General features: G+C 36.6%; 2 protein-coding genes across 7 annotated transcripts in view; one reads left to right on the forward strand and one right to left on the reverse strand.

Annotated features, from left to right (window-relative positions):
- The window catches only part of INSYN2A (inhibitory synaptic factor 2A), a 56,025-nt gene extending 47,491 nt beyond the window's left edge, over positions 1-8,534 (reverse strand). The window contains exons 1-2 of the mRNA XM_044445707.1: positions 7,776-8,534; positions 595-1,798 (exon numbers count right to left, since the gene is read on the reverse strand). Of these exons, the coding sequence (XP_044301642.1) occupies positions 595-1,798; positions 7,776-7,872 (1,301 nt within the window). The 5' untranslated portion in view covers positions 7,873-8,534. The remainder of the gene's footprint in view (positions 1-594; positions 1,799-7,775) is intronic.
- DOCK1 (dedicator of cytokinesis 1) overlaps positions 1-15,052 on the forward strand; it is a 550,659-nt gene that overhangs the window by 242,158 nt on the left and 293,449 nt on the right. The window lies entirely within an intron of this gene.

Consider the following 15,052-nt stretch of genomic DNA (forward strand, 5'->3'; position numbering starts at 1 on the left):
GAACGTGTAAATGTTTAAAATAAAATAGTTTCTCATTCTAGACACTGCTTTATATTTTAGATGGTTTCAACATTCTATTGAATGCTTTCTTATTATTAACCAGACTACTTTATTTTTAAAGAACTAAGCAAAGATTTCTTCGGTGACTGAATGGAATTGACATTAGCTTTAAAAGGATGTTTTGAACCAAATTTATAGAAATAGGTTGTTTTATTTTTTACTATTCTTTAAAAGTGATCAGGTTGTTATCAAGGGCATGCTTATGTTAGGATCACAATTACACTTAAAAGCTGATTTTTATATGTACATTAGAAAGAAAATGGAATAGACTGAAGGTCATCTGCAGCATGAGTACATTAGTGTCCAGCTATACATGTACTGCAGGTATGAGGAACCAAGTATTCTTATTTCATGAAAATAATTCAGCAAGATGATTCAGGTGCAGTAGAATATGTTTTTATAGTAGTCCTCACACATATGGAGTAAAACAAAGACATATAATTGAAACTGCAAATTGCTTAGCAGAATATATGCAAACTATATTAGCAAAAACAGTACTCATACTTATTAAGGAAGATTCCAAAAATAGCTTACCCTTCTCTATGAGCTTCTCCTTTTTCCAGCTCCTGAATAACACCCAACAAGACCTTTATGGTTTCCTGGCTTGAGCTGATCAAGTTCTCCATCATCTGTAGCTGTGCTTTCAAGTCTACCACTTCTGTGTGAGGCACAATTTGTTGGCATTCTTCACTCACAGCAACTGCTGACTGACAAGGCTGTTTCCCTTCCATAGGTGAAACATGTATCTGAAGGGTCTGTTCATTACATTCGGTGGATTGGCACTGTGCCTGGGTTGGACAGGCCTGAGCTGCACTTACGGCTTGTGATTGCAGACCATTAAGATGCACTGTTCTTTTTTTGTCGTCCTCTGTTGGGTACAAAGACCAGTCATTCCCTGCTGCTGCAGAATCTGGCAAGTCAGTCTGTGAGATATGTGAACTAGATGCAGGCAAGTAGACAGAAGCTACTTCTGTCTTGAACACTTTCCCATGAGTAGATGGATTAGCCTCCTCTTTCCCCAACGGCCCAGTGTGGTGTTTTGCTTTGTCATGCAGCTGGTAATCAGGCTCTTCTAAAGCAGAAGCTGCTGAGTTTTGAAGAGAAGGAGGTTCTTTAGTACAGCTGTGCAAATCAGTGCTTCTACATGTCTTTGAACAGTTGTCACTAGAAGGCTGCTCTATTGCATTCATGCGTTCATTAGTATGTGAAATAAACTCAGCTGTCACAAATCCTGTGACTTTCTTGCTACACTGAGCAGCCTCCCCTGAGATTTTGTCATCTTTGTTTTTAACATCTATTAGAAATCCATTATTTTGGCTTGGAAAAGTGTCAACAGAAGGTATGCTTTTGATGATACTTCCCTTTTTCCGGTCCAAAGGGAAAGTCTGGTAACACTTTTTAAGTTCAGGTGATGTCTGAACTCCTGTACTTTTAGTAACGTTAGGGATTGATCTGCGGGCAGGCACTGTCATATACTTCCGGTAAGCTGTTCTGTAAGAGATGGGCTTTGCTTCCTTTTTGTCACTTTGTTGTAACGTAGAAAGCTGTTTGTCCCTCTGCTCATTTTGGGCCTCACAGATGTCTTTGAATCTCACCTGCAGGGCTTTGTTTCTTTTCTTGATCTGCCGGTTGGGATCCAGTGCGTATTTCATCTCTAAGGCAAGTGATGTTGCTGGATCAACTTCACTTTCAGAGGCTGCAAGCAAGCATTTGCTGGGTTCCTTACTCCCCATGGTTCCTGTATTTAAAAACAGTGTTTAGGAAGAATTTTATTACAGTATGTATGCATGCATGCATGCGTTTTAAATCTGCAACTTTAAAAGTAAAGAAAATGTTTAAGGTCCCCTATCCGTCTGAAAGAAATATCCTTATTTTTTTTAGGGTTCTCCACATTATAAGGTACAGTAATTGCTTTGATTTCTTGCAACATGTCATGGCTAATACTTGAATTTGATTTCAGGCAATTCCAGTATACCATGTTCTAGATATGAGTAAACAACGTAGTCTGAATAATGACAAAAGCTGTTTACCTCTTTAGAAAGTCTCCATACCTTCACTCTTTTTAAATACATTATTTTAGTAACACCTGTGATACTTGTTTATGATCAGTATATATCCCCATATTGACAGCCAGCATGGCATGGTGCTGGACTTGAATGTGATTCTCATCCCTGCTCTGCTATAAAATTTGCTGGATGATTTTGAACTACTAACTCTTTTAACCTAACCTATCTCACAAGATCATTGTGAGGATAGAACAGTAGGAGGAAAGGCAGCAGTGCATGCTTTTCTAGAAACATGGTTGAATGAACATGTACTAGAACAAACAAAATGTCTAAGTAGCGTGCAAATGGACTGAAGCTGAAACAGTAGTTTGCACCAGACCACTTGGTGTGTTCATACAGAGTTGACATTTCAGCTGGCTCATTATCACTACATTAATGTTTATAACTATCTTGTGGGTGCTAGTAAATCAACAACAGTCTTCAAGAACTTCAAGCAAAAAGGAATATGCGTGTGGTAATTTCTGTAATGTTTAAATGGCATGTGCTTATACCCCTGCTTATACATACATCAGTGACAGAAGTGGTGTCTAGGCATTTGAAGGACATCTGCTCAACTGTGTGATGATCTTCTGTTGTGTGCTTTAAAGCTCTACCACCTAAAAGTATGCTTGTTCTGCAGAGTCGACATTGTTGAAGAATGCTGAGCTTCTGCAGCTACTGTTTTCTTTTAAAGTTCCATCTCTTTAAAGCAGGCTTTCATTTATTAGATTGAGTTGAGTTGGCTATACTGAATTTTTGGTGATTGCATGATTAACATCTGAACAGATTACAAACAACACATACTAAACACTATAACTGTTCTAGTCTTAACAGATGTGCATGTGTAACTAGTATTTTATAGTGGAAATGGAGTTAAGTGGGGTTTGTTTGTGTGATGCATCATATTGACAGGAATGATTTTAGGGGTATGTTGTTATGCTTGAGCAGTCATCTACATTTTAAAGATCTTTGTTTCCCTGCAAGCAAAGCTAATGGTTCTGAAAGCATGCATCTTGTTAATTGCTTCCATGGCAATGGAGCCATCCACATTAATTTGTCTTTAAATACCAAAGAATCAGTGTTTTAGAAGAAAAATGTGATCTTGCTTCATTTTCTTTTAATAGCAAAAGCTTATTTAATATAATAGTCAAATTTAGATAAAGCATTAATTGTAAATAACAGAATATAAATCTTTGTGTTGCATATTTAATAGTCATACTATGTTAAATTATTAAGAATAGCTAAGATGTTCCAGGTGGAGCTCTGTTCCATTTAGGGAATACTCAGAGGGCCATACCTCAGTTTATTATGCTGTGTCACAGCTGTTTTATGCACACAGCAAAGTCTATTTGACTGCTGAAGTAAGAGAATCTGATTTCAGAAGAACTGTACCAGGTTTATGAGGCGAGAACTAGGCCATGTTTGATTTGTTGTCTATTATTTATAGGCTTGGTTTGCTCACATAATGAAAACCAAAAGTATGGGTTAAGTATGGATTGGGTTGTTGTTACATGCAAACCATGCATTATGATTCGACAATGGGTCATTAACCACGAACAATCCTGAGTTCACAATCCAACAATAAGCCATTAAATAGTATAGGATGGCACGGAAAAAAGTTATGATTCCATGAATCAAACATGCTGGAAAGAATAAATGACTTGATAGAACAGCAAAGAGAAAGGTGTGATCTTAAGTTTTTTTCTTTAAAAGTTGAGCCAGCAACTTTGGGTCCTCCTAGGTTGGTCCAATTTTTCATACATTGGGAGCCACATGAGGACTTCAACACAGATCCCAGCGGCCACACAATGAGTTATACTTCCATATTCTAAATTAAAGTGTTAGTAATATATTAATTTAATTTAATATACATAGTTAATATATTTAACCATTAAACATGGCAGAAAACCATGTATGAGGTCTCAGAGTTGACTTTTCTTTGCAGAGATTACAGGCAGCACTTTCTCCACAGCCCAAGCACAATGACCTGTCCTCTGGAGTGGCCCATCCTTTCTTCCCTGTTTCTCCCATCCAGAAACCCTCCCATGTGATCCCCCAGACTGCCCTTCCTTCTTGGAATTGGCATGCTGTGCTTCTTGTACTTGAGCCAATGAACTCTCCACAGCATGCCCCACTTGTTCCTGCTGACAAGTGCAAAGGTGCTCCACTCCTGAGCACCTTTGTGTTTGTCAGCTGGAGTGGTGCTCAGCATGCTGGAGCAAGCTCTCACAAGGCCATTGGCCTGACATGCTGTCTTCCTAATCATCAGAAAGAGATCAGGACAGGCCAGCAGCCTTGAGAGAGCTTGCCTCAATCATGCCTGTGCAATTGCTGGGGTCCGGATCTGCAGGAGGAGTGGCCGGGGGCGGGGGGCAGTGGGTTCTGAGCAGCAAGAGGGACACAGAGCAAGCCCTCGGGGGCTCTATACAGCTGTGGGCCTTCTGTTGGACCATCCTATTTTAGATGTGTACTTCTAAAGCTACTAATCAAAAGGTATGGTGCAATTATTCCATTTTCCTTCCTTAAAAGAATTGGTCTTGTAAGGATTAAAAGATGGGAGAATGATGGGAAGTACGGGAAACCTACAAGTGCAAGACAGTTATGCATTGCCCCCATTAAATTATGCAAATGAGCCAGGGTGATAGCATAATAAAAGCCTTGTCTGAAAACACCCTTTTTGCCTTCAAGATGAAACATGCATTGAATCTCACACAATAGATCAACAGAATGAATTCAAAACTTTAAAATTCATAAACTTCATTCATTTTGGCCAGACTGAACGTACTAAAGGATAATGTCTATGAGTCTTTCCAAAGACAGATGCTCATATTTTCAGCTACCTTTAATATGGATATTCTTATACATTATTTCTTTGCCTAAGTACAATAGAACTGTAGTTAACAAGAAAAAAATGCCAGTTTCAAGCACTGTAATCTCAGATTTGGTACATGCATTCAGATTTAGTATCCATTTGTTATGCAGAATAATGTTTCACTGTTAATGAATTGATTTTTATCTAAGGATCTCAGAGTAATTTATCATGGAAAGATCATTATATCCCTAGGAAACTTTAAATATTATTCCTGTTTTATAAAAGGCAGAGGGCAATAATCACAAAGAGATAGTGACTTCACATGACAAACTAAGTCAACTGTCCACTTAACCTGTGGGAGATGGGAGAATTTCAATATAGTGTTTCATACTGACTGAAAGAACTCATTTTTAACCCTCTACTCAAAGAAAACCTGAGTTTCATGATACTGGGTCATAAGACAATGTAGGAGATGCAGGGTAATATAATTTTATATACTATAACAACACTTATGGTATAGTTCCTAATATTTGTAGAAAATATTTTAAAAGTCTAAGGGATTATAAAAATTTCAAAATTATTAGCTTCTTTATTACTAAGTATTTGGTAAAATATACCAAATATTTTAAATAGTTTTTTGCTAAAATATTCCAATCTTGATATTTCTTCAGGCCTCTTCATGGGTTCCTAAGATGCAATTTAACATTATCTAACTTTACATTAACATGAATTATTTGACATAAGATGAGTCAAGCATTTACTGTAAAGATATATTTAAGATTACAACAAGAATTTGCATTTTGCAGAATAGAGATTCAGGCACCAATTTGTCCAGTCTTTCTGTACATGGTACATGCTTGAATTGTCTTACTGTGTGAATAATAGGCATATGTTGTGCTTAGCAATGCACAATCAAGAATTAAAACAGCAACACAAACTGATTAAAAACATTAATTAAGGAATTCGCATCTGATGGAAAAATAGGTTTCTTGCTAATAAAATTGTATCTGAGAAAATTGCTAATAAAATTGTATCTGAGGAACCTCTGACATTAGGTGTTTTGGCAAATTCAGATGATCAATGCTATGAAAATTAATGTTTTATATTGTTTGTTAAGTAAGGGGGGTTATATGCAACTTTTTAAAAACAATAAAATCTTGGTGTTTCTTGCTAGGAAAAACAACTCATGCATTTAAACATGAAATTATAAGTTTAATAAAAATCAGGGCTCAGTAGTATCTAACTTAGCTTTAGGGGTATCAGAGTTTGGCTCCAACAGTAATAAACAGGGCAAATATTTTGTGAGAGAGGCAGTCATATAACCAGTTCCATGCAGTTACATGTAGAAAAAGCCTGCTCTCTGCTCAGCTTGGACCGGCCTTCCGCATCTGGTGCTCTGCAGATGTTCTGGACTTCCATTCCCGTCAGCTTTAGCCAACATGGCCAATGGTCAGGAACATTGGGAATTACAGTCCAAAAACATCCAGCTGGGAAAGTTTGGTTAAAGTGTTGGCTAAATGGACAAAATAGCCTGATCTGGAAGCTTCCTTATGTAATTAATAATTAAAAAGAAACTATTCATATGCAATTAAAAGAATATCTCTCCAGCCTGGTTTTTATGCACTATTTTGAATATCAACATTCAGGCAATATGTGGCCTACTATCTGTGATATGTACTATGACCTGTGAAGCAAATGCCATAGTTTCTGTATATTACTGATAAAGATCTGGTGAACCCTGCTATCCTGACTTGACAATCAACTGATTTAAAAACAAACTAACATACATCATTTTTTTAAAGTTTAAGTTTTGGTTGAATAATGTATATAACATATAAAGTACAGTATTGACAATAAGGGTGGTGCTACCGGAGAACAACAACCCCACATACAGTGCATACTCAGATACATTTTGAGCCATGTGCAGTAAAATCTGGAAGCTTAGAGGTGAAAAATTAGGAAAGAAAAAACTTCCAAGAGACTTGCAAGACTTGGAGTATTAATATATAAATTCATACTAATATTAGAATTAATGGAAATGTTAGAATTGATGTCATCGTCTTGCAATGCGGTAACTGGCATCACCCTAGTTTACATTCCGTACTGAAATTTAAATGTGTAGTCCTACCAACTAGTCTTTCTATGATACTGCCAAAAAAGTTCATTCTAAAACATCCCTAAATTTCAACCTCCTGCAATTTGCATTTTTTTCTATAACCACAACATGCCTGGGGCACAAAGAGTCTCAGAATCTCTATAGGTATAATTGTATTGGGTGCTTTTTTACCCTCTAAATTTACCTCAAACAGAGGAACAGAATAAGGTCCAATATAGATCATCTTGTCTTTTGAAAACGAAGATATTTAGTTAAACGCTCCAGCAAACAGCATTAAAGTCCACTGAAGGGAAGCTTTACTATGATTTTTTAAAAAGGTAGTAGGTCAAATTATAGTAATACTAAGAAAAGTAATGTAATGTTATGCAATTTTTTTGTTTTGCATAGCCTCAGGAAGAACTAAACCTTGAATTACCTGTACTTGTTGAGAGCTGAAAGTCATTCTTAAGATTTTTTCATAAACAGCATTATAATCTCCTGAGGCACTTTTGTCAAAAATGCCCCCAAGTGGGACTAATACTATTTTATTCTTAACATAGGAAGTTAGGATACACACAATGCTTCTTAAAGTCCTTTTCTTCTCTACTCAGTATTTGACTTCAGTTGGAGAAATCATGTCTATCTCTTTCTGGCATATTTTTCCTGCCATTAAATGCATGTGGACTGAAAGTGGGAAGGTGAAGTACACAGGAGTACAAGTAGTTAAGAATAACTGGCATTCCATGGCGTACTGCTTCCTTACCTTCATCACTGAGGGACTGTGAGGCTGGAGATGAAAGATTCCACATCTCATTATCAGCTCCTTTAGCCATCATGTCATTACCTAAAATGTAAGACATATTGCATTACTAATAAGGTATATGCTCTATAAAAACAATTCCCCCTTAGAAACAAAAATTTCACTGTGCTACAATCCACCTATCACCAAATTCTCCATCGTACAGAAAAACAGCATAGATCTTATCACTTAAGAGTGCAGAGGCAACATTATTGTGTCATACCTGCAGATACTGCAGTTCACTGATATTTTTCCTGGAGTGTGTGAACTTAAGATGTAGTGCATTTTTGAAACCAATTTTTGAAAACATTTGTGCAACACAACCTGGTTTCTGCAGCTGTATGCAAAAGCTGTTAAGTCCAAAGCTGAAACAGCACCACTTGTTCAACAACATTACCCACAAAGAGGTATTTGCAATTGTGTAATAGCATAACCAAATCAAAGGAAATTTTCAGGAGAGGCCACATCATTACCTCCTTCAAGGCAGCAGGGATCAACTGTCTTGCAGTGATGCATTCTCCACTCTCCGATCTAACTGAACAGTCCCACACAGCTAGCTCAAATAAGCAATTATAGGAAAAGGAAAAGAGATCACATGGTGGTCATAGCCTGAGGAGGTTTTGTTTACCTCCTCAGGCTTCAAAAACTGAAATGGGTTGCACAAGACAAGGCACTGGACATCTCAACTGATACTGTATCAATAGTTCCATTCAAGTCAGGATGGTGGTGAGCAATTTGATCCTCAAAATGTTCAGTAAACCTATCATAGCAGGCCTCTGGGGGGTTTGTCCTGGATTCACTGGGCTAGATGAAACGAACCATCAGATCACTCAGAAAAGCTCATTTGATTATTCAAGGACATGATGGAGACAGCAAAGTAAGCCGCCTTGTGCATGTAGTGGACTAATTATATGCTCTCACACGTGTTAGATTGCCCTGATTATTTTATGCCCCTTGACTGATCATATGCCACTTAGAACAGCCATCTCCTGGCCTGTTTCTTTGTGTAAAGTCAAACCAAACCCTGTAGTACCAAAGAGAATGCTTAGGAATTATTGTGCTGATGGCCTATAACACTTCACCAGTCTACAACAACAGGACCTCACCAGAATTATCAGCACTAGCTAATGGAAAACCCGTCAGACCATCTTTTAGAATCCATAGGTCTCTGAGGGTAAACAAATTTAATTGGTTCCCAATCTCTGCAGAGCAGGACTAACATGGTGAAGTTATCTCAGTATGACTCATAAACAAATGGCCCGATTCAGAGTGCTTACAGTAACATGCAACACCCTAAATAGCTTGGGGCCAGGATATCTGAAGGAATGCCTCTCTTCATATTTCCAGCCTGATTAGAGTTCTTTATCTGTGGCCCTTCTTTGAATTCCTTTCCCCAGAGAAATAAGTTGGGCAATGGCTTAGAGCCTTTTCTGCAATAGTGCTCCACTTGTGGAACATGTTTCCAGCTAAGATTCACCAGGCATATACTCTCTCCTCATTCATATACCAATCAAAAACATTTTTTTCACATACAGTTCAGTGAGTTAGTGGGTTGATTTTATAATGATTGATTATATTTGTTTTTATTGTTGTTACTGCCTTATTAGTTTAGCCACCAGACAATTTCATTTAGATGATTGTCATAATTTGAATGTTCAAATAGATTTAGTATTAAGTGAATGTTGATTTTATTGCACTATTTTATTGATTTTTATGCAGTGTTTATATGGGATTAATTGTTGTTGTTGACTGTAATGCAAGCTGCCCAGAAAGCCTCACAGCTATGGGTGTGGCATACAAGTGAAATGAATAAATAAATAAATAAATAAATAAAGAGGAGTAGGTGGAATAGGTGGTGTCTTAACCCTCTGAGGTACTCTTCACATCTTGTTGCACCTTTTTGCCCCTGGTTTGCACCTGCCTCTGGTTGGTAGATCTTGGGATTATATTAAACAACAAAGTAGATAGTGCAATAAAAATAAATGTAAAACAACAAAGTAGATACCACTAGCCTTAAGTCCACGAATCCTGAATTGGTTAAGGGCTAAGCAGGAGGTGCACTGGGAACTCTTGGTAGGTGTTTGAGCGATTTTCAGCAGACCAGCAAGAATTTCTGACTCCCAATTGGTTAGGAATATGAGCCGCAACAAATGATTTCCACATGCCCTAAATTATACTGCTCAAAAGAAGAAAGCTTGGGTAACCAAGAACAGATTCTTCTGTGAGGCCCATTCAGTTCTTGTAGTTGAAAAATATTACTAGGCTCAGATGTCTGTAATTCTGTTTTTGTACAGGGCCTGGCTGGTGGTTCTCAGGATACTAATTTTTAAAAAGCAGATCCCACAAGCCCGAGTTCTGACCAGCCCTGCATTCAGTGATTGATTTTCTCTAACAACATTAAGTGTATTTCTAACTGTGACTTGTTTTTGTGTTGATTTTTCTAGAATTGCTGAATGGTTCTACAAGTCTTGCTCCCCACTAATCCCCCCAAAGAAAATAATAGTCCAAAAATCAATGCAGAGTAAATTGAAAAAAGTGGGGAGGTTAAAAAATGGTTTATGTGCTGCTATTGTGTTTCACAGTGCTATTACTGAAAACAATATACTGCAACTTTATTTTGTGATGCACCTTTCATAAATGCTGTTTTGAAAGCATATGTTACAAGTAATAAATAGTAGTGGGAAGAGAAATTCAGACTATGGAACAGTCTTCTCAAATTAAATTTGAAGCAACATGGAAAATTGAGTCTGTGAGACAAAGCTACAGGAAAGTTGATTATGAGCCAGGCTGTCTGAAGACTGGAGATATTTTAGAAAAGTAAAGAGGAGTAAATTATGAGCTAAGAATCTTCTTTTTTACACAACTATCAAAATAGTGGTAGATAAAATAAGTTGACCCTGTTCAGATGTAATATGGTAACTCATGGGTTAATTCATTAATCCAGGGGACTCTTTTAGCAACCTGTGAGTTTGGCATTTGCAGATTATTTCTTTGACATCTGAACTCAGGCATAGAGTTGTTCTTGGGTTAATGAGCCCAGAGTAACCCAAGAACAAGAATTAACCCACAAATTGCCACCAGCCACATCCATTATGTCCAAAAGGCTTCTCTTTGTTCATTACACTTTGAATCTACAATACCAACTTTCTAACAAGTGATTCCAAAATATAGTTTACAGCAGAAGAATTTCTCATGCCCTGTTGTGTGACTTTGCTTCTTGTACATAAAGGTATGACTATTCTGCTGGGTCAAGAAGCCCAGAGTCCTCTTCATTGTTGCTTTCTGTGTATGTTTTTAAAATATCTTACACAGTACTTTCATTTTGAGTTGGAGTGACTTGCTATATCATGGATTGATTTTTTTTTACTTTTTATATTTGTTTATTTTACAATTTAACTGAGAAGGTATTAGCTGTAAGTTTGATTCATCAGTTATACTCTACTTATGTCCAAACACCTTATTCCACCAAGGCCAGTATTCCAAGTTGCAATGCTCCAAACAGGAAACTGCTCCATCTTTTACAAACTAGTCCTGTCTCCATGGAAACTAGAAGGCCAGATATTATACATAGAATACTACTTTGCCCTTTGTTAGGGATTCAGATAGCCTGTAACTACATCTTCAGTAGATGAACAGTATCATACGGAAAGGAAATAAAGGTATAGTATGAGAAATACTTGAATGTGTTTTATTTTTAAATATGGCTTAATAAACGAGGTGTTTCATGAACTTGAACGATGAGAGGAAGTCTTATGAGGGAGTCCTTGATAATACTACTCTCTCCTCCTCTGATGCTATATGATCTTCAGTAATAATTGAGGATTAAAATAGAGACCTTGGAATTCTGAATTTCATTTTGTCAACTTGAGTAATGTGCTTATCCAGATATGTTGTATTTGTACAGAAAACAACTCACATACTTTAACAGAAACTACCTGACTAAAGTCATAAACATCAGGATAACATGAGAGTTAATCTGTGTCATTCTAAGTGTTGCTTTTTATGCATGTAATAATAATACTGTATACAACGTATGAAGACATTCTGAATGAAACTATGGTTATAAAGACTGCATTGAATTCATTCATTCAGTTTCAGATACAATTTAGACTAATTCTGCCTTATGTTTTTGCATAACACCTACAGTTATATGTCAGCATGTATTTTAGTATCAGTGAAAACACACCTGTCATCTTAATTCACAACCTTTGATCATGGTGTTTGCTAAATTTAAATGTTAATAAAACTTTGGTTTCAAGATAAATAACTTAGTCTGATTACAGTTGGGCACATAACAGGGCCTTTACAGTAGTGGCACCAAAATGATGGAATATGAAAGTTAAGAATAGAACAGCCAGGATGTTAACAGGGACCAGCAGATATGCCTATATAACATCAGTCCTTTCACATCTACACTGGCTCCCAGTTGAAGTATGGACCCAATTTAAGGTGTTGATGATGTCTTCTAAAGCTCTAAACAGTTTAGAACCTGGATATCTGAAAGAGTGTCTCCTTTCATATATACTGCCCCTTAAGATCTGGATCGGAAGTCCTTCTTTGGGAGCCCTCCTAGGAGGAGATCAGGAGAGTGGCTACCTAGAGAAGGGCCTTCTCAGTGGTGGCAGCCCTGTTATGGAACATGCTCTCCAGAGAGGTGTGCCTGCTGCCGACACTTTATTCATTTTAGCACCAGGCCAAAACCTTTTTATTTTCCCAATATTTTAAGTTCTGATGTTGATTTATAGATGGGTTTTCTTGTTACTAATTGATGTTTGATGCTGTGCTTTTCCTGTATTACCATTCTGAAAAGAAAAGCTTTTAATTAAATAATTACATATTTTTCCTCAGGAAGCTTAGTTCTTCCTTCTTTTTGAGTCTTTAGGAGAATCATCGTATGTTCTGATTTTTCCTGATAGTTTTATATTTGTACCTTGCTACTACCAGTTGTTTAGTTTTCCTATGCTTTTTAATTCAGGTGTTTTGTTTCCTGATGCGAGTTTTGGTGGGGGGTGTTATTGTCCTGATTCACATGTGGGTTAAAAAGATCATAGTGGCTTGTTTGAGCCACAGCACATCCTGGGCACAATTTGTGTAATCGTCTGCCTGGGCACAGCTTATCATGTAATCCAAACCCATGTGGCATGGTTTGTTGGAGGGGAAAAAACCCTCAAATAGCTCAACATGATACAAATTTAATACATATATATAATTTGAATTTAAAATAAATACATGAATTATGATGAAAAATAGAATGCAATATGAGATGGGCAAATGTTCCAAACTATATACCACATTTAACATAAATGTTTCAAGAAGAATGATTATAAAAATAATGTTTTAAATTGAGATATTTTATTTTTTTACCATAGTAAGTAGTTTCCACTTTTTACAATAATCAGTACCCTATCTCTATTAATTTTCTTTTGTTCTATTATAATGAGCTACTTTAGCCATGACTGCTAGGCAACACATCTTGTTTTATCAGTCTTTCATAGAAGTGAGTTTTTAAGATCTCCAGTGCTTTGAAAACAATATCCAAGCAGAAGGAAACCCATAAGCCATAAATTCCTTTGGCTCATGAACCATTTTACCCCTGCAATAAAATTCAAAATGAAAATTACTAGATCCAAAAATAACCTTAAATCTTTCCAATAATAATTTTATACTTTTTATACTTTTGAGCTAAAGCACATTTTCTTTAATTTCTTGTTCTTTCTTTGAACTTTCAACAAATAAAGGAATTTTTTTATTTTGTTTAGAAACTGTAGTTAAATATCTTATAATTTTATTTAAAAATATTATAGTCCAATTATGAAAATATTCTCCAAATATGTTCTCATTTTTACTGTCATGTGTTTGACCATATTATCTTTCCCATTTGATTATATAACATTTTATCTGTTCAGATCCCATATCGTATTTTAGAATAAGTTATACACTTTTCATAGTAAATATTATTCATATTTTTGTGCAATTTATGTTAGGTCTGATAAATACCACTTTTCATTTATTAATACAGGCAAGCAAGCTCTAATCTGAAACTAAACAAAACAGAGTAGATCCTTCTAATTTAGTTTTCCCTTAACTTCAGCATATACAGGTAGTCTGTGGGTTATGAATGAATTCCATTCCAGAGAAAACAAATTTGTCTTTAAGTGGAATTTGTATGTAAGTCAGATCACCCTCACATTTGTGGGGGTTAGGAGCAGAGGACATCCACAAAAGTAGAAACCCCTGAGTATCTCTACCCCCCCTCCCACCCCCGCAAAACTCACCCGTCTCTTCATTTTGCAGCAAGGAAATACCAGAGAAATTTTCCTCTCTGGATGGGTTGGGCAGGAAGGCATGCTTTGAAGGCTTCCCTCTCTACCCTTCCACTTCCTCTCTCTCTTTGGTGATGACAATTTTCTGCAGTATTTTTAAAATTAAATAAATAGTCTTTATGGGAGTTTGTTAGTAAGTACAGGATGTTTGCAACATGGATATTTGTAATTCAGACACTGCCTGTTTACATATATACAAGGCAGGACCCCAAAAAACCCCAGGAACTTATTTATGAAAAATTATGTATTTATTTTTACATGTTAAAACTTCAGTCACCTTCAAAGTACTTTCCATTTGATGCAATATACTTATCGAGACATTTTTTCCACTGCTCAAAAAATGTTTTGAACTTGTTTATTTTGATGCCTTTTAGTGCTTCTGCTGTTTTTTGTTTTACCTCTTCCACATGGCAAATTGTTTTCCTTTGAGGACTTTTTTCATCTGGGGAAACAAAAAAAAAGTTGCCAGGGGCATAATTGGGGGAATAGGGAGGGTGGTGCACCATTTTGGCTCAAAAACTGCTGAATGCTCAGCTGAACAAAATTTCTGTGCCACATGTTGTTCATGTAAATAAGCCATCATGAAATAGGCAAACATGTTGAAAGACTTCCAAAAAACTCACTGAAGCCAAACACAACCTCTCACAACAACCCAGCTGGGTACACTGATCCAGATGGGTTCCTAGAACACTCACCCAGCAGGGGAGGCCTGTACTACAAGATAATTCCTGGGGTTTTTTGGGTTCCCCCCATACATTTGGCTACCGATACATGTGGAAGGGGAGATTGTCATGAAACCAAATAATTACTAGCTGATGCTTGAATTTTAAAATTGTGACTAATTTTAGGGGCACAGTAGTAGCATAGCTTTCTCTCACTTGCCAAGGTTTATCTAATCTTGCTTAACACACTTCGTTT

This window comes from Varanus komodoensis, unplaced genomic scaffold (assembly GCF_004798865.1).
Source record: "Varanus komodoensis strain SLA01 unplaced genomic scaffold, ASM479886v1 scaffold49, whole genome shotgun sequence".
Taxonomy (NCBI): Eukaryota; Metazoa; Chordata; class Lepidosauria; order Squamata; family Varanidae; genus Varanus; species Varanus komodoensis.